This window comes from Odocoileus virginianus, chromosome 4, assembly GCF_023699985.2.
Source record: "Odocoileus virginianus isolate 20LAN1187 ecotype Illinois chromosome 4, Ovbor_1.2, whole genome shotgun sequence".
In the NCBI taxonomy this organism is placed as follows: Eukaryota; Metazoa; Chordata; class Mammalia; order Artiodactyla; family Cervidae; genus Odocoileus; species Odocoileus virginianus.
Window position 1 is genome coordinate 54,488,067 of NC_069677.1, and position 18,917 is coordinate 54,506,983.

The 18,917-nt window shown below is 36.2% G+C and overlaps 1 protein-coding gene across 19 annotated transcripts in view; it reads right to left on the reverse strand.

Moving 5' to 3' along the window:
- Positions 1-750: 750 nt before the first annotated feature.
- The window catches only part of MBNL1 (muscleblind like splicing regulator 1), a 210,024-nt gene continuing 191,857 nt past the window's right edge, over positions 751-18,917 (reverse strand). For 15 of the 19 annotated variants that reach the window (XM_020882161.2, XM_070466569.1, XM_070466570.1 and 12 more), the window contains 5 exons: positions 18,232-18,385; positions 10,836-10,871; positions 10,046-10,140; positions 6,910-6,984; positions 751-4,187 (listed from right to left, as the gene is read on the reverse strand). In XM_020882161.2, the coding sequence (XP_020737820.1) occupies positions 6,928-6,984; positions 10,046-10,140; positions 10,836-10,871; positions 18,232-18,385 (342 nt within the window). In that variant the 3' untranslated portion in view covers positions 751-4,187; positions 6,910-6,927. The remainder of the gene's footprint in view (positions 4,188-6,909; positions 6,985-10,045; positions 10,141-10,835; positions 10,872-18,231; positions 18,386-18,917) is intronic. The other 4 variants (XM_070466563.1, XM_070466565.1, XM_070466566.1 and 1 more) reach the window with 3 other exon arrangements.

Here is an 18,917-nt window from a genome sequence, read left to right on the forward strand (position 1 = left end):
CGCAGTAAATTGTACAAAACAAGCATTCACTACAAAGGGGAATTTGCCATCCCTGACCAAATACCAAGCACCACAGTCACACAAAGCAGCACTCAGTGAATGAGCAAATTTCTTCACCTTGGAACTTTGGCTTTCACCGTCTGTGAAAACTGAAAAATGCAAAGCCACTTGGGAGACCAGGTCTCACTTCAATTGAATTTTTAATTCACCATTTAAAAAGCTCTCTCTCCCTCACACACACACACACACACACACACACTCAAGAGTGAGTCATCTCACGGCCTGTGTGTCTGCTGTGTGTGCGCATAAACGTTTATCCCTCTGAATCAAGTCATCATTACTCCAGGATTGAAATATTCTCTCTGATTGCCTGATTTCCAGTGCCAGTCTCCTGGGGTAGTTAGGCAAATAAAATTTCATTTACAGAAAGACTGTGATTCAGAATCGATAAAAAGAATTTCTTTTTTTCCCCTTAAGAGTTCTCCCCTCCTGCACCTAAAATACATCAAACAGCACTTAAAGCGTCAGAGGAAAGAAGCAGATTTTTCAAAAGCACTGGGCAGTGGGGTGGCAACACATGATTCAGAGTTTCCCTCCGGGCATGAGAGGTTAGTGGAGAGTCAAAACCCCACTTGGCGTCAGTTAACACCGGACGATGAATTTCCATATCATTATGTTTGACAAGACAGACACGCATGAATGCATGAAACGCGCAAAAATAATAACACTTCAATCTCAGGTACACAAATATACTTAAGAAAGAGAAGTTTTATTAGGGCAATTTCACTTTATTTTTCCATACAGCAAAGTCAACTACTGCAGTAATAATAAAATAAGCATAAAACAAATTGCAGCCCAAGACAAAATACATAATTTTAAGCAACTACAAGCAGAAAGTAAGTTGTGATTACATAATAGTAAAATCAAGCACACCTGTCCTTTCAGCAGGTGAAAGTGTAGGGTTGCTGATAAGTGCAACATTATAACCAGCTGGAGTGAAGGTTGGATACACTAATTCAGTAAACAAGTGCCCATTATCACATTGGCTTTTTTGAGTGCTTCTGAGTTGAAAATTAAAACCGTGAAAATTGAACTGTGTTTTACCTTTTTCACCTGCTGAAAGAACAGGCTCCTACCGCAATTAAAAAACAATCACATAACAACTATAGCTACTGTGTGCTGTTTGGTTTGCCTGTTTATGGGTGAAATTTTGTGAAAGTCAATACTTGTTTTGAAGATTTTTTTTCTTTCTTTTTTTTTTTTTTGTGAACAGTAAACCACTGAAATTGGCAGAAACTGATTTGAATAGTATATGTCCTTAGTATAGTTCTTTCTCTCTCTTTTTTTTTTGTTGTTTTGTTGAAGTTTTAAACATGCAGTAGTTTTTTGAAAAATGTAAGGAATATCTGATCCATGATTTCACCTTAATGGTTGAAGGACCTGCTATTTTTGGTAATGATCTTCAGGCAGATTTGGCCCAATGGAGTTTTTGTCAGTCATGAGATCTTGGAAGGATGGCATATCTTTCCAGCTGAAAAAATCCTGGCAAACTACAAGCTGTCCACAAAAAAGCAAAGCAACATGTTTGAAGGGGTATGGAGTGCTAACTCTGTGCCACTTTTGCAAGCAATTTTGCTCAGTCTGTCATTTTATTAGCCTTAACAAAACTCCTTGTAATTATAGACGTTTTTATTCAAAATAAGATCTTACTATTATACAGGTTTCTCTCTTTTGACTATATACAGAAGTGCAAAAAGTCAACCTTCTCTCTAGACGTTCCAACATGCTAAATTGCAGCATAATCAACCCTCAAGAGTTTGCACACACGCTATAATTCTCATTACGTAAACTTTGAGTATTTGGATTATCAACAAAAAGTCCCTTGTTCTATTTATTGATTATGCAGCTTATTTATAACAAGGCCTGATATTCAGGGATTTCAAAAATATTAAACAATACTTTAACATTTGAAATGGATACAGTAGAAAATAAATTTTATTCTAATATCTAGGATCTAGATCTTCTTATAATAACTAATTACAAACAAAATAAATCATCAAAATATTACTCAATTGTCTGCCAGGATTGTTGCGATAGCAACAACTTAACTTCTTACTTAGCAATGATTATATATTTATAAGATATCCATATAAAAGATCTTTGTTCTTTTAATGAAAACTAGACAAGAACTAACAATGACTGACATTCTTACACTTTTAATATTAAATCAGTAAAATATAAATCATTTAGTTAACAATACGAATATTCATATGACACTACATGTAATTCAAAACTGAGTATGTTATGAAGGAAAAAACTACTTTAATTTTTTTTTGTATTTTGAAAAGTTCATCGGTAAAATCTACTAAAACAAGAGTCTATAAACTGAAATGGTATTCAATTGTTAATAGAAAATGAAATCTAATAAATGTAGGAAATGAAAAACTACACTTTAACAAGAAAAATAAGTAATATTCTATAATGTAACTAACTACAATAACATGTGGAGTCACCATTACTCTCTTAACACGATTGAAATTACATTGGTATGGGTTCCAACCCGTAATGTAATAATCTAAGGCTTTAATAGATGTACAGTACAATCAGTAAAATCAACACATCAGTCTTATATTAGAAAGCATCTCTCTCAAGCATAAAAACTTGCAGTAAACTTGGAAGTATGGAAAGTTCTAGAACTGAACTTTCACTTCTCCCATTCCATACTAGAACTACCAGTGACCTGGCCCCTACTTCAGCAATTTTTAGAACTGCTGAACAGAGCAAAAATATCCTTTACTAGCTGCAACATCCAAACCACAAAAAAGGAATTCCTTTGGATGAATCCATTCTTAAAAACTGAATGCACATCTATTTTTTTTTAATTTGTAAAAGGCTTTCTAAGGCTATAAGCAGTAAATCTGAACAAAACGAAACAAAACAAATCACATATAAAATTCACCCATGTACTTAACCCACCCAATGACTAGATTACTTAAACATTTCCCATTTTCATGTTTTGGTTTATCATGCATCTGATGACAGTGCTGCTGTCTTCTCTGTTTAGAGTCACTATTTTAAATGTGACTGTGATGAAGCATTTAAGCAAATGTGAAACCATTTTTGCAAAGCATTTAGAGTCTTTTGACTTTTGACAGAGCTATAAATAGAAGCAAAATAATTTCCTCAAACATTTTTTTTGTTATCGTGTCTCAGAAATGGCATATCCCTTTTGAATAACATGTTATACAGTATAGTAGGCATAAATATTACACTACGATGCATTAAAATAATTTTTATATATATCTATTATATATAATCTCCAGTATGTGTGAGTTTATCTGTATTGAGAGTCTGTGTTGTGCTGTCTATTTTGTTACTGTAAAGTTAAATCGGCCATTTCTGAGACAGCTTTGGTTTCCAAAAAAAAAAAAAAAAAAGAATGGTGCCCTTTGACTGATTAGTACTAGCAAATAAGCAACAAAATGTGGCTCTGAAAACAATAACACTGAAGAAATAATACTCTACTTTGATGTACAGTCTATGGCACTTCATGAGAATCCTTAACAACATGGTACTTAAAGCCATGATGTGCTTTAAAAGATACACAGTTGTGGTTTTGCTTGGCACATTCATCTCTGTCAGATCCCTCCCTCACCACATCTTAAAATCTATTACATTAAAAATATTACTCAAACAAAAATGACTGTGCATGCACGCTCTCATCTATAATGGCAATTTTAAATACAAGGTGCACCTTTGTTATTTGTAAACCTTGAAAGAAATAAACTTATTTTTAAAAAATTATATCTTGGTCTACAGACGTACCAATACATAATAGAATCATGGTTACACCATAGTCTGTCTTTTCAAGATGGCATGAATATATAGGAAACTAATTAGGTCTGCATATTTGAATGCATCACTCTGTGCTAGAAAAGAAAGACAATGTTGTTCTTTTAGACAGGAGTATCACCTCAGCACAAATATCAATTAAATGTACAAAGTGTGTAGGCAACAGTGTGCGGTGGGTTTCCATGTTGACTTTTCTTCTGGTTAACATGCAGTGTGCGGATGTCTTGTGGCTGAGGGGTTTTTGTATGAGGTTGCTTGACGGTATATACAATATGGCTAATGACCTCGTCTTTACTCTATAACCAGGCACACTGTCCTTTCCTCTTTAGTACGATCTGCAAGGGAAAGAGAGATACCCTCCCGTTAACACAGACGACAGCAGCTTCCCAGACACATTCAACATGAAAATCGTATTTCTTGGTTTAAAGAGTGAACACAGCAGGGGCAGCACCTTCATGTAAAAACAAAAAACACATCGCAGGTACAAAGGACCAAAATGTGCTTATTGTCTCTTTGAGAATGAAATGACACCCACAGCTTCACAAAATTCTAGTCTCTGAACAAACATCAGCCAATACACAGCTTAAAATATAAAATACATTTGCAGAATCAAGGGGCATAACACAGTAGAGCTCTTTTTAGCACTATCATTGTGGGACAGAATTTACAACTCACTTTACTTCTTTCTAAAGTTTAATAGGTTTCAGAAGTAATGATTTGGCCCACAAAATTAAAATCCATGCAACTGTCCTATTAAACACAATTTGCTCTATGTGGATGCTTGATTAACACAGTATGTGTTTGCAAAAAAAAAAAAAAAAAACACGATGATACTCTAAGTGACTGCTTTGGATAATTTATAGTTTGGATTTTTTCTCCTAAAGGCCAAGAAAAAGAAAAATCATTCCTTATGCTCCTGACAAATTCAGGTTGAACTGATATTACAATGTACTTGTGACTTAATAATTCCAGCTGCTAAATGAAATTTGTTCCCATAGAATCTTTACATATTCAACTATGCTTTAGTATACAACTTGAGGATTCAAAAAATCACCATTTTGCTCAAAAACCAGCTTAAATATTTTCCACTCAAAAACCAGTTTAAATATTGCAGCTTCTCATGAAAATGTCTAAGTATTTGTTAAATAAACAGAACCTTAAAGAGCTTAAGTTTCAATACTGACAAATCTACTGTTTTGCTAACTGATGGAACCCCAATCCATTTTGCATCTTTTTTTTCTGAACCTGGATTATTGCTAAGAAACAGTACTTGTTTACATATATACATACCCAACTGATCATAACAGCTTGAAATGTTTTTTTTTTTTAACATGTCAAAAGAACTCTACTTCCAAACCTACGTACTACAAAGCAATGTACTGTCATATTGTAGAGAATAATAAACCTTGTTATCAGAACTGCACTGAGAGCTTATGAAACAGAAATCCGTTTCAGTAATTTAATTCATGGCTGCAGCATGTCTTTGGTAGTACATCTTGGATTGAGTTTATCATTCCTTTATTTCAAGTTGTGTCTGTCATCTTCTCCTGTATGAGTTAATCCTCTGACAAGCTCTTCCTATGGATTATTATTACAAGGGGGCCTCTGAACTGGTTCCCTGACACCACCTCCTGATTCAACACCCTGTCCCTTCTTCTACAAGGCTCTGATATCTCCTTTCTCTCTACATCAACCTTCACTGTCCAAATTCACTTAATTTCTGACTCATTTAGGAAGAGCTGCTCCTTCATCTTTGTTCTCATTTAGGAAGAGCTGCTCCTTCATCTTTGTTCCTAGAGGAATTTGTTCAAAGCTCTCTTATTTTAATGAAGAGTGCTAAAATTTACATCATCATCTCATTGACAGTCGATCTTTATTTCATCGACCTGGTAACTAACACACAGTAGCTAACACAAAAAAGTCATTTATAAATGTGTTAATGCACAGATGAATGAATGAAAGGAAGCAACAAAGAAAGAATGATCACCCATCTTATTCACCAGATTCAGTTTTTAGCGTCGAAGCTCTTCTTAAATATAAAAAGAAATACCCAATTTAATTCTGAGCAGGTAGATAACCTGAATCAATGTGTAAGAATAAAACATGCTCTAAAAGGATGAAACATGGTCATCTTTGCAAGTCAATGTGTCTGAAAGGAAACCACGAGACTTTCAAACTATTTGAGCAAATATCCAGGTAGATGTGTGAGTGGGTGTGTATGTGTGTGCATATATGAATGCATGAATGTATTTAAATCAGGCTCTTTATATTCTAATGACCCTGATGTGGTGAAGCACCGGGTAAACTGGCTACATGTTCTCATTTAGGATTTAGCAAGACAATTTTTGAATAAAATAAACGCTGACCTATGCCAGGGATCAGCAAACTATTGCCTGTAAGCTAAATCCTGCCTACCTATTTTTGTGTGTGTCCAACTTTTTGTGACCTTATGATCCATAACCCATCACGCTCCTTGGTCCACGGGATTTTCCAGGCAAGAATACTGGAGTGGGTTTCCATGCCCTCCTCCAGGGGACCTTCCCAGCCCAGAGATCTAACCTGTGTCTCTTATGTCTCCTGCATTGGCAGGTGGATTCTTTGCCATTAGCACTACCAATAGCTAATTGGGACACGGCACACCCTTTGATTTACACACCGTATCTGGCTGCTTTCACGCTATATCGGCAGAGTAGCCCTATGGCCCACACAACCAAAAGTATTTACTGTCTCATCTTTGAAGAAAAAGCTTGCCAATCCCTAATCTACGCCTTCTATTTAGTTTTAAGCTGTATTTTTCCTTCACGACTGTGCTTATTTCTAGGACAAAATTTTTTAAAATATATATATCCTCAGTATTATGCATATTTAAATTACATGAGCATATTTCTTATAGATTCATACATTAAAATTCCTCATAACCCATCTAAGATAAAATTGCGAGTTCTATATAAATACAGTTTTTTGAAATTCTGCAAAATTTTCTTAAGTGCATTACACAATTGTTATCTTAGAAAAAACCACCACGAATATACACTCAATATTACATAATGAACTTACTGTTTAGTGATGAAAATTCTACATCTGGGTAACATACTTGTGGCTAGTCAGATGTTCGGCAGATATTATGGGTATCTAGCAAATAAAAAATTATTTAATGAATGATCCATGCAAGCAAGCCAACAACCAAGAGATGAAAACATCTTAATATTAAATTTTTTAAGAAAGTGAAATTCAGCTGTGAGGTGACAGTCCTTATCTGATCAACATAACAGTAAGTTAATGTAAACTTAATGCCAAAGTAGCAACTCATTGTTTAAAATCTTTGTGTTAAATACTATTCTATAAATGTTATCAGTTTTTAGGAAGTAAGAGAAGTAAAACTATCAAAAATTCATGCAGAGCAGTAATTGAAAGAAGCCCTTTTTGTTGGCCTACACACACACACCTGTGGTTTCAGTTATTCAGTATTCTAGAAAGCAAAGTAGGCAATGTCTTGCCTATTTTTGTGCAACCAATTTCTATATTTTCATTCAACTTATGGTATCTAACATTTTTTTCCAAGTTAAAAATACCAGGTAATAATTATAAAGGAGTATTTCAAAAGAACCGGATAAAAGCATGGAAGTCTACTTGGGAACATATTCCTGAATCCTGATTGCACGTTTTATTGCACTTTAAATGGGTAAGAAAATTACAAAACTTGACAGAAAACACAATAAGGAACCAATATAGAGGGGACTTGTTTCAATCATCCCAAGAGCCAACATCTTCCAATTTGTAGCCCGATTCTCCTCTGCCCGGAATGATGACTGCTATACTGGGAGAGGCAACACAGCGCAGGTTCAACCCCTAGGGACCCATTTCTGGGTGTGTAAACATGAGCAAAGCACTTCATTACTCTATACTTAGGTTTATCTCTAAACTGGCACTAATCTCATTTCAGCAAGGTTGATGGGAGAAGAGTGAAATCACATACATGAAGGCATTTTGTTGCTGTTTCCATCTAGATGTCCTAGACTAACTCAACATACTACAGTCCACAGTCTGGAGTGTAAATTAATATGTCTCTTTTATTTCCATTTCTCAGCTGACATCTTTACACAATTTTACAGCACTGGCAAATGGCACGAAAATGTGCTCCAAGCATAATGAAGCTTCTCATACCATTTTTCCTGCTGCCGCAGGACAGGATGTTGCACCCAACAGTGTAGAAGCATCAAGGATGGGGCTGTCGAAACATACCAAGGACCTTCAACACCAATCGATGCAGATGAAGGGCCAGCTATAAACTTCTGCATGCATGCAGGCTGCATTTTGTGGCATCAGCTATTTCCAGCATCGCTAATGTACTGTAGGCATATACATATGTATGTATATGTAGATATAATATATGTGTGTATATATATATCCATTCCCTTTTCTTTCTTCTGGTTGTCAAACAGTATGAAGACCCAAGATTATGCATGAAATGGTCACAGCACAATGCAAAAAGTAAAGTGTCCCCTACAACCAAGGTGGCCAAGGGCATGTTGAAATTTGCTTTTGCTGTAGTTCTGCTTACACCAGCAATTCTATAGTCATACATGGTACACACAAGAGAGTCCAGCATCACTGATCTGCACCATAAATGGACTGCATTGAATCCATTAAGAAATTTCTGCCATAGATTACTAACATGCCACATATGCACAATCTAGCATTCTTGTAAATGAGTCTGATGTGTTAGCAAAAATCCAAGACTATTTTGACAAACTTCAGAAAAACTAATGATCCTTTGCCAAGAAATGTTTAAAGCCTGTCTGAAACTTTAAAATACATCCATTTTGGCATGCTGCTTTTGAAAGTTTTTAATGACTATACTTATAGTTTGTAGTTCTTCTTCAATGGTATATGGCATTCTGTAGAAACAAGGCTGGCTCCTCCTTATAGTGATAACTGCAAATTCAAATGGCATTTAATTGGTCTTCTTTTCCCAAATGGGCAACACGTTGATTCCCATCTGATACTGTTTTTTTTTTTTTTTTTTTTAAGATTCATTTGGTTACATCTAACTTGGTCTGTGAATTATCTGAAATTTGATTGGACTCTAGATATTTCATATGCTGTTAACCCTATTGAACTTGCTTTCATAACAAACCTATCTATACTTTCAAGCCAAAAACTACTTTACATAAATTTGATTTTGATTCAACCAGTATTTTCTAGACTATAATTTTTAGGAGCTAAAAATGCTGGCTGAATCCATGCAGATTTTAAATATTTTAATAATTATTTTCTTTTGAATAATTATATTATGAAATTTAAATTTCTGAAACATATTCCTTTTACTTAAAAAAAGAAAACCCTGTGTATTTGTCACTCCATAAACTTGTATGGAACACAGAATGACTCTAATTGCCATACTTGGGGCCTTTCTTTCCCTTCATAACCTTCTAACATTTATGCTGAGTAGTTACAGATATAAGAGCACTTAGGAATTTTATTTTTTCACTTAAATCGCTGAGAATCAAAACTTGAAAACTTACTTATTTTAACGTATTTTGAGTATGGAATTCACTTATCAAATAAAACTAATGAATTTATAACAAACTCTATTTACAAGAGTGGTTGGTTGTGGCATATATAGCACATTTAAATACTTTGCTTTTTATTAAGAATTTAGGCAAGAAACTATATATATATATATCTCCAATGCTTATAACAAAGCCCTTAAAATCACCTGTATTTTTAAAATTATTTTTTATTATATAAGTTTCAGGTGTATAGCACTGTAGTTCAACATCTGTATACACTACCTGATATAATTTCGATTGGTCAAAACACCTGCATGATTTTGATTTGAGACCAACTGAGAATTGCTTGTGTAAATATCATTTTAGTAGCTTTAGAAATGGAGCTGCGACAACTTTGGAGCATTTATAAATGGCATAAAAGCATTCTGCTGCTCATCATAGAAAGAATGTGTAGGCCAACAAGAGGTATCTTTGGAACCCCATGCTATTACGGCGCCCCCTGCAGCCCCGGCGGACCCGCGGCTGCCCGCTGGCCCCAGCGGGAGCTCCGGCGCCTTGGGCTGCCCGGCGGACCCGCGGCTCCCCGCTGGCCCCAGCGGGAGGCCCGCGCTCAGGGCTGCCTGCGGGACCGAGCCCGTCAGAGTCGGTTCGTAAGAAACAAAGGCTGTAAAGGAGCAAACCTGGTTGGCTGTGGCGGTTGCAGCGAAGGGAACACTTGTGGCGGATGTTGTTGCTGCGGACACAGTGGCTGGCGTAGCACCGTGCACCATGGGAACTTTCGGAGGGAAAATCACATAAGCAAACATACAGAAGAGTGTAGCAATATGGGAACCATGGCAACATGGAGGAGATAATTGGGCATGGTATTTATCACAGCAGTAAGCCATGTGACGGGACATCATCACCAGCGAGTGACATGCAATCACAGCGCAAAGCAGGACAACATTCCAAGGAGAGAGGGGGAAGGGGGATGAAAGAGAAAAAAAAGGGGAAAAAAAGCTTGTTACCATCAAATCAAGAAAATTGACACAAACAGGCTTAATTTGCTAAGTCAAAACCAAGAATTTTATATAGAGTTCACAGTTAGACATTCAAAATCTAAGTCAAAATACAGATATTTACTTCATATATACAATTATCTGTTTTTGAATAAAAGTATGATTTCTTATTTACTATTATAAAAATACACAATATATTACTTTTATGAGATAGTTTCTTTTTTTTTTTTACACACCAGAGCTCATAGTCCAATCAAAATCCACCAAAGGTGACTAAAGGAAACTTGTGTGTAAAGAAAACATTTATGTGAGTCCATGTCAATTAAATAGAAAATGGCATTTAATTGACAGGTGTTAGTAAAAAGGAAATGGACTTGCCCAATAGATAAAAGTTAAACTTAGCAGTGGATTTTGAGGGGCTGTGAGGTGCACCATAGGTTTAAGATAATCAAGAAACAAAGCTGGCACCTACCAACACTTGTAGCGGGTGTCATGCACAATATTGAGCCTGCCCATCATGCATTGCAACAGGAAGGTGGATTTGAAAAGGGAAAAGAATTAAAACATCCCATCACACGTGTAATTAGGAAATTCATTTGAACAAAGAAGAAAAATTGTTATTATGGGAACAGTGGCATGTAACTGTCAGCACAATCAAATCATACAATAGCATAGTGATCAATTAGAACTAGTCTCAAGTGAAGAATAAAAGCCAGTTGAACTGTGTGCTGGTACACTTTGTTTCTCCTGATTGCTGCCTATAAAGAAAAGCTAATTTTTGAAAAAATGGAAACCTGCTTAATTCTTTTTAAAAATAATAGTGCAATTTGTTTTGTTTTAACCTGGTTACTGGCCATCTGGTGGCTGTGCTATTTCTGACTTTTTAACATATGAATTGATCACATGTTAAATAATTAAGAGAAATTTACTAAGATGTTAAATAGTTCAATGCACAGAACTGACTTAACAATGTAATGAAACCAAAGCACTCATTTCATTCCCTCAGTTTTATTTATTTCCCTGTTCAGTGTAGCAGCAACCACACAGAAATGGAAGGGATTGTGATCAACCATACAGGAATTTTATTTGGAAGGATACCAAGCAATATCAATAAGGCATAGGGAGAAACTGAACTTCTGCACTGCCTTAGTTTGGAATTTAAATGTACAGAAAACATTTCGATGGGACACACTTTCTTAAAGTCTCGAACTGGTTTACTTAGAAGGTATCTGACAAAGCAGACTGGTTTTCCTTGCTGTTTTAAACCTTCAGGACTTCTCAGAACGGCAAGTGTTCCATGAAATTTCACATTCAAAAATGGTTAATTAGATTCCAATAAAAACCCTGAGTGGGGGATAATGAAGATATATACATTGCACAGGGGGTGTTGGCACGGATGTTCACAATGGCTCCACCACAACGCTAAATCAGTATTACATAGATAGTACCTGTTCTCTTTGCCATATAAACATTGGAAAATCTACCTTATTTTACCAAGCACAGGGCACTTTCCCATATACTGAATTACTGTTCTTTCTATGAGATTATTTTAGACTCCTAGGTTTTAAAATATCAAATGATTTTATATTTCCATCTAAATCTTGGCACATCCTATTTAAATACTAGCAGCATCTGGGATGAACATTTGTTAGAAAAAAATCTGCCAATTGCGTCTTGTCAGAGATGGCCCTACAAAACAAAGCTACCATTGAGAAGCACGGATGACTTCACTGGCATCCTTGTGACAGCGGCAATTAGGTTGTCATCACAATTAAGACTGTGGGCGCAATGATTAATGACGAAACTCAGGGAGAGAGCTAGGGAGCCATTCTCTCAGGTGGAGTATTATTACACGGACGGGCATTATTTATTAAGACACTTGAAGATCTCTGTCATTTGCTGCCACTACTGAGTCAAAGCCTTGTGGAAGACAACAAAAACAAACCAGTGATAACCGAGACAGTAATTTGAGAGAGCAGAGCAAGCAAACTTTAATATCCTAGATCCTATGAAATCATCATCCTTCAATAGTTGGGTCAGAAGACTGGGAAAGAATGGATGAAAGATGAATGAAAAAGAATAATGTGGAACTTGAGAAATATTCATTTTAAATACTGTCCAGGTTGTATGTTTTAAATTTATTATTTATTATTATGCTGCAATTTGTCTATTATGTTTCATCCCATGCACAAGGAAGGCTGCACATGCTGAAAATGAGTTCACCTTATCCTATCTTTCTAAAACCCTAAAGTTTTTAGGATTTGAACTTCAGTTTTGAGCTATCCTCCTCATTAGCATTAAAACCAATGCACACAGTTTTGAGAGGGATTCGCAGCAAATAAACAAAGGCAGCAATGAAAATACTAGCCAGGGTGCAGTAACTCACAAATATGAAGACACAATGCTGTAGGACCCACTTACCGAAATCAAAAATCACTTTTGAAATGACTGTAATATCCATCTTTACATCAAATTGGTTGACTGATTAATAATGATTGCATAAATAGCCAATTAAAAATTTTTTCTTCAATTTTCAGTGCAAGGCAAAATTTAAGTGAATGTATTTGTCAATTTCAAGTTTCCCCTACGAATGTATCTGCAGAGCAGAATGGTGTGCTTCTGAGGAGTGCAAGATGTTAATTACATGATTTTTAAATTGAAATGTTAAGTTAACCCGTGTGAAGATGCAGAAAATACAACTAGGAAAGTAGTTTCCAATGAGATGTATATGTAGTTCAAATCAGTTCAAGGAGAAGGGAAAAAAGTAGAGGGGAAAAAAACTATAGAGATTTTGTTGGAGGTTTGCATTGAGATGTGGTAATTCAAGCCTATTTAGGTGTATTATGATAGGAGTAAAAAACTGATCTAAAGTCATCTAAAAATACTCTATATCATTTAGAACTAAAAGTTCACAATCAATAGAATTATTCTTAAAACTGATGTCTAAAGAAGCAACAGCTTCATATAATTTATTTTTATAATCTAATTGAATTATATTTTGTTTCTCTAATGAGTTCAGGAAATAAAAACAACAAAAAAAAAGTGCTTACTACATTCCTGGCTTTATTCTAAACTCTTAGACCTGTCGATAAAAGCACTTTAAGAAGATGTTTTATCAAATTATGCTTAAAACTAACTTAAACATAACTCTATGAAATAATTACCAGTATTATCTCCTTTTTATATATGAAAAAATTAAAGTATAGCTTATGGTAGGCTGTATTTAAACTTCCAAGCCAGGTTTATAATCACTATGCTAAGGTTCAAATAAACCATCTTTATTAACTTCATTAATCATACTAAAAGTGATAATTGAAATCTTTGCTTTCTTTTCTCTCTGTAAAAGCAACTCCATCCCCCTGCATCTCTCCTCTTATTCCAACCCCTCAGGAAAGTTTTCTGAACTTCTGTTTCCTTCTTTCTAGGAATGTTCACTCAAGGTGAAGCTGAAGCTGTTGAAAGCAAACTTATTTTCAGTTTTTTAAAAATCATAAGCCTACAATGACTGAGGGCAATATGCTAGGAAAAGAAGCATGCTTTTGAGGATGGCAAGTAGGCAAACATGGTGACAGAAAGCAGAGAGAAAAACGTTCTCCCAGACTCTGAAGAGAAGGCGAGAAGCGTGCAGGGCCCCTTGGTAATTGGGCTTGTGGTGTGTCCCTTCACAGCATCCCTGCCAGATGCAGGCTTTCCAGGGAATGGGCTGAATGGGAGGCGAAGGTGCTTAGGCAAGGATGCTGGTACCCAAGGCAGGTGCAGAAGCCCGGGAACACCTGCCTTCAAGGGGTCCTCTAAGCATGGACCATGATTACATCAGCGATGACCAGCACTGACTGAAGAATGGAGACTGGGGAACCTGTCTGAGACCACTGGACGGCACAGGATCACCATTCGAGTAGGTGTGGGAAAGAAGAGGAGATGTGAGAATGGGAATCCCGGAATTTCAGTGGTGCCTGATATAGCTATCCAATACTGAAACTGAAGTTTAGAACTGGGCTTAATATAAATTCAGAAAAACAAAACTGATGTAAATAAGAGTGTTATTTTGTGAAATTTATAGCTACAACGTAAGTAGACATTAGATTACATACACTCTGTATGAATAGTAAATTTAGTCTTAACGGGTGAAGGTAAAACAAAAAAACGAACTATATATTTAAAAAAATAAAAATTTCTTCAGTGTGAACATGATCCAAATTACTTATATCTATCTTTAAATGGGATGGAGGGTATAAAAGCAAAAGGCTAGAAAACTTTCTTGGGAGGGGTGGGAGTCGGATGGGAGATGCAGTGGGATGCAGTGAGATGCAGTGGGATGAACGAGTGAGTTAGAAGGACATTCTGTGTGCTGTGCTAAGCTGTTTCAGTCATGTCAGACTCATTGTGACCCCGTGGACTGTAGCCCACCAGGCTCCTCTGTCCATGAGATTCTCCAGGCAAGAATACTGGAGTGAATCGCCATGGCCTCCTCCAGGGGAATCTTCCTGACCCAGGGATTGAACCCACATCTCTTTTGTCTCCTGCATTGGCAAGCACCTGGGAAGCCCAGGAAGAAGGATAGGTGGGTGGAAAACAGGGAAGGAAAGAAGAAAAGGGGGAAGAGAAGAAGGTAGGAACAGAAGAATAGATAGATGGTTAGAAGGATGGATGGATAAATGGACGGATGAATGCAAACATGGATGGATGCATGGATGGATTGATGGATAGATGGGTAAAGGCCACATAAGTCCAAGTTTGTTCTTAAAAGTTATGGTATAGTTAGGTGGCTTGCCATGGAATCCTGATCTTTTGCTAGCAACCTGTTCTGTATACAGAGTTACCTGCTCCAAAGATTCAGTCAACGATGCTTCATTGTAATGTCAGTGAAATAGACCTATATATCCCTGATGTTATTATTGAAGCAACAGACTACAGAATTCTAAAACTCTAAACTGCAAAAAATAAATGGCTTCCTTTCTCTAATCAGTTACAATAAAGTCTTCAGATATAACTTCCAAATTATAATATTGTGGTTAAATAGGGTGCTCTGATCACAGAATTCATCTATAGGTCTGCAGAATACCCAAGACTTTGGAAAATGAATTTCCTTTCCCCCCATATCACATGAGATGACACACGAATTTATGGTAGGATAGATTTTCTGTAGTTCTCAGAAATTTGTTGACAATATTTAAAAATGGACAGATTTCACATATAACTGTTCAAAAGTCCAGAATATCTGGGAAATAAATCATAAGATCTAGCAATACGGGACAGCAGAGCCATCACACTTGAGTTGTGTACAGCCAACCCTGAGAGGCAGAGACGCAACCACCCCACAGTCACAGACTGAAACATATATGGGGCCACCGAGGGTGTCCAGCACACAACAGGTCCAACCTGCCAGGCAGATGGTCTCCTAAGGCAACAAAAGGCTAGTCTGAACACTGTCCCCTTTAGACTGGGCCCAAGCTCTCCTGAATCTCCCGGATCCCATAGCTTCAACTTGACCTCTTGCTTCACTTGTTCCTATTTCCTGCCTGGCTTTTAAGGCATTTGGGTTTTTATATTTTCTACATTAGATTGCTTGCCTTCAGTATACAGCAATACCACCCTGAACGCGCCCAATCTCGTCTGATCTCAGAAGCTAAGCAGGGTGGGGCCTGGTTAGTACTTGGAAGGGAGATTTCTTTCCTTCCCAGCTGTATGATAAAGTGATTTGGCAGGAGTATAGATGGGCTATCCATTATAACTTTTTAATGTCATTGTGGCACATAGGTACATATGAGATTAAAAATACTCTAAAGGAATGAAGGAGGCACTACCTAACTTCTATGTGATGACTAAAAGTTAACCTACAAGCTCTTTAAAACCGGGTTACAAATAAACCTTGTTTGATATTACTATTGCAATAATTACATATTGACTACAAATATAAAAAAAAATTAAAAAAATTTCTGATGCAAATTTATCATAAAAATGCAAACAAATCTTTAAAATTTCAGCATATTTCAATATATTGTGGCACACTTTACTTAAATTAACAATGCTTAATTTCCAGACAGAGAGGTAAGTATGACTCTGATTTATGAAGGTATTTATTGGTTTTCCCTGACTTGAATTTTACCTAGCATCTTTTGCTCTATCCTATCCACAGACTAAAACCCATTCCATAGAGAGGCTATGGTCATAAATCAGAGTCATACATGTCATGCAATTAATGATTATACTTATTTAGAAAAGTCTTCAGTCATGTGAATGGTGTTGGAGAAATTGATGCAAAATCCACTTGATAAAAGAGATTATTTTAGGTTTCTTTAAGCAATATATGGAAGAAGTTAAATTTGTTTTCACTTTTAGGTTTTCAAATAAAGAAACTGTCATTTCTAGTTGCAATGTTTCATTCAGTGAAATAAACTGACAAAAATAGCTTTTAATTTCTTCAAAAAGATCACAGTAGCCACCTACAATTCCTTGAAACTTTGTCTAGTGATCTGACTATAGAAAAATTGATAGATTATTTGTTGGAGACAGCATAAATCCGGGGGGATGGAAATTTATACTAAAGCAAAAAAAATTTATTTCTGGAAATCTCTGAAAATATACATATGTTGAGAAAAAATTTTAATTTTATAAAACTTAAAAGAAATGTGACTTTTCCTTCAGAGTACGACAAATACCCAAAGATCAAATGATTTCATTTCTATTCCAAAACGGACAAACTGCAACTTGATAGATACCATTTCATGAGTATAAATATAACTTAATCTGTAGTGCTAGGGCAGGCTATTTCAATTAGTGGAATATTTTATTCTAGTTCATTGAATGTTACTATATATTCTACACATGGATGGCTAGTTTTCAAAGAGGCACTGTATAAAAAGTTGTACTTGGCAGTAAAAACTAATGAGAATATAATTTATTCTCACTATTGAAAAATTATCACATTTCCTCATGGTATTTTGAACCTAATGCATTGTAAATACTGTTAGCATAGTATAATATACTAATGGGTCTAGATCTTTGACATACACGTCTAATCATAAATTTATCAAATTAATTAAAAATTATTTTGTTAACTGAATCTCTTAACACACGGCAATTTTTAAGAAAGATTAAGAGATGAAGAGGAAAATAAGATTTAGAGTCTCTGGTTACTTGAAGTCTAGATTATAAGGAATGTAATTTGTATTTTCTGAAGCAAATGAAGAGTAAGTAAAAATAATAAACTTCCAGGTAATTAAGTGACTGATTAGTTTATGTTTTTGAATTGTAAATCCTTGTGTATAGTTCTAGAGTATGTTTATGTTACTAAGTTGAAATCAACTGAAACCACAAATGTATAACTCACTTATAAATGTAAACTTCACTGGGTGCTTAGGGCTACTTCAATATTAGCTCAGGAGCAAGAACTTAAAGTGATGTATGCTGATTGGTACCAGTAAGGTTGGAACAGAGTCAGTTTTTTATTCTCCACCTTGAAAACAAAAAGGCTGAAAAATAAAAACCAAAACTGAAGCGTCATTTCCTATAATTCAAATGAGCTCTGGAATCATGAAGGCAAAGGGGTCTTACAGCAAGGGAGGGTCATAAAATAGCTTGACAGACATGTAACGGTGTTGAGGAAAGAGAAAAAAAGAGAAAGAACTCTATTTCATTTCAAATTACACACATACGAATAAATATACAAAATATCACTGACTTCTCCTCCATTTTCCATCAAGCTAAAGCTCTTCGTTTCTAAGGAAAGTCATAGGAGGGGCCTGAGACAACTTTTCATCTTACCGTCCACCTGCGCTATGGCTAAACCAGGGGCGTGGCTTCCCTGCCCGACCAACAGAAACCCACGTGCACCGGCAGGTCTGCTGACCGCCGAGCTCAACCCTTACCTGGCGGGAGGAACGCCGTGTGCTGCTGCAGCTGCATGTTGGCTAAAGCCTGCTGGTACTGGAAAATACCAGTGTTAAAGACCGCCGTGGCACCGTTGGTTTTCTCAAGAGCAGGCCTCTTTGGTAACGGGGGAAGTACGGCTTGAGGAATTCCCTGTTCAGTGAGTGAGTACAAAAAACAAATACCAGTAAAGAGAGAAAAAGAGAAAAGAAAAATCAGTTGCAGGCTAAAATTGTTAGGCAGCATGAGCACGTAAGCAGCAGAGCACTTAACTACCCGGGAAAAAACATCCAATAAACAAAAATTCAAAGGGAAAAAAGCAAGATAAAAGCTTTAAAGGAAGCATTATTTTTGTCTTGGAGGGGAAAAAAAAAAAAAAAAACCCACTAGTATGAGAGCACATGTTATAATGTGTTAAAGTGTCCTAAGTCCCATAATGCTTCAGGCTTTCTGGGAGAAGCCATCAGTTTGGGCAAAGAAGGAAAGCTGCCCTGCGAGCTCCATGAGGATCGACAAGTATAAGCAATGTTAATAGTTAATCGTACGAAGTGACCGAAACTGGCAAAATAAAACCCAGTCCCACTCTGCCCGCCTCCCCACATCTACCTAGACATGCACATGTCCCAGAGCATGCAAGTTTTTTTTTTTTTTCTTGAAACACTGAACTATAAATATTAAAAAGTCA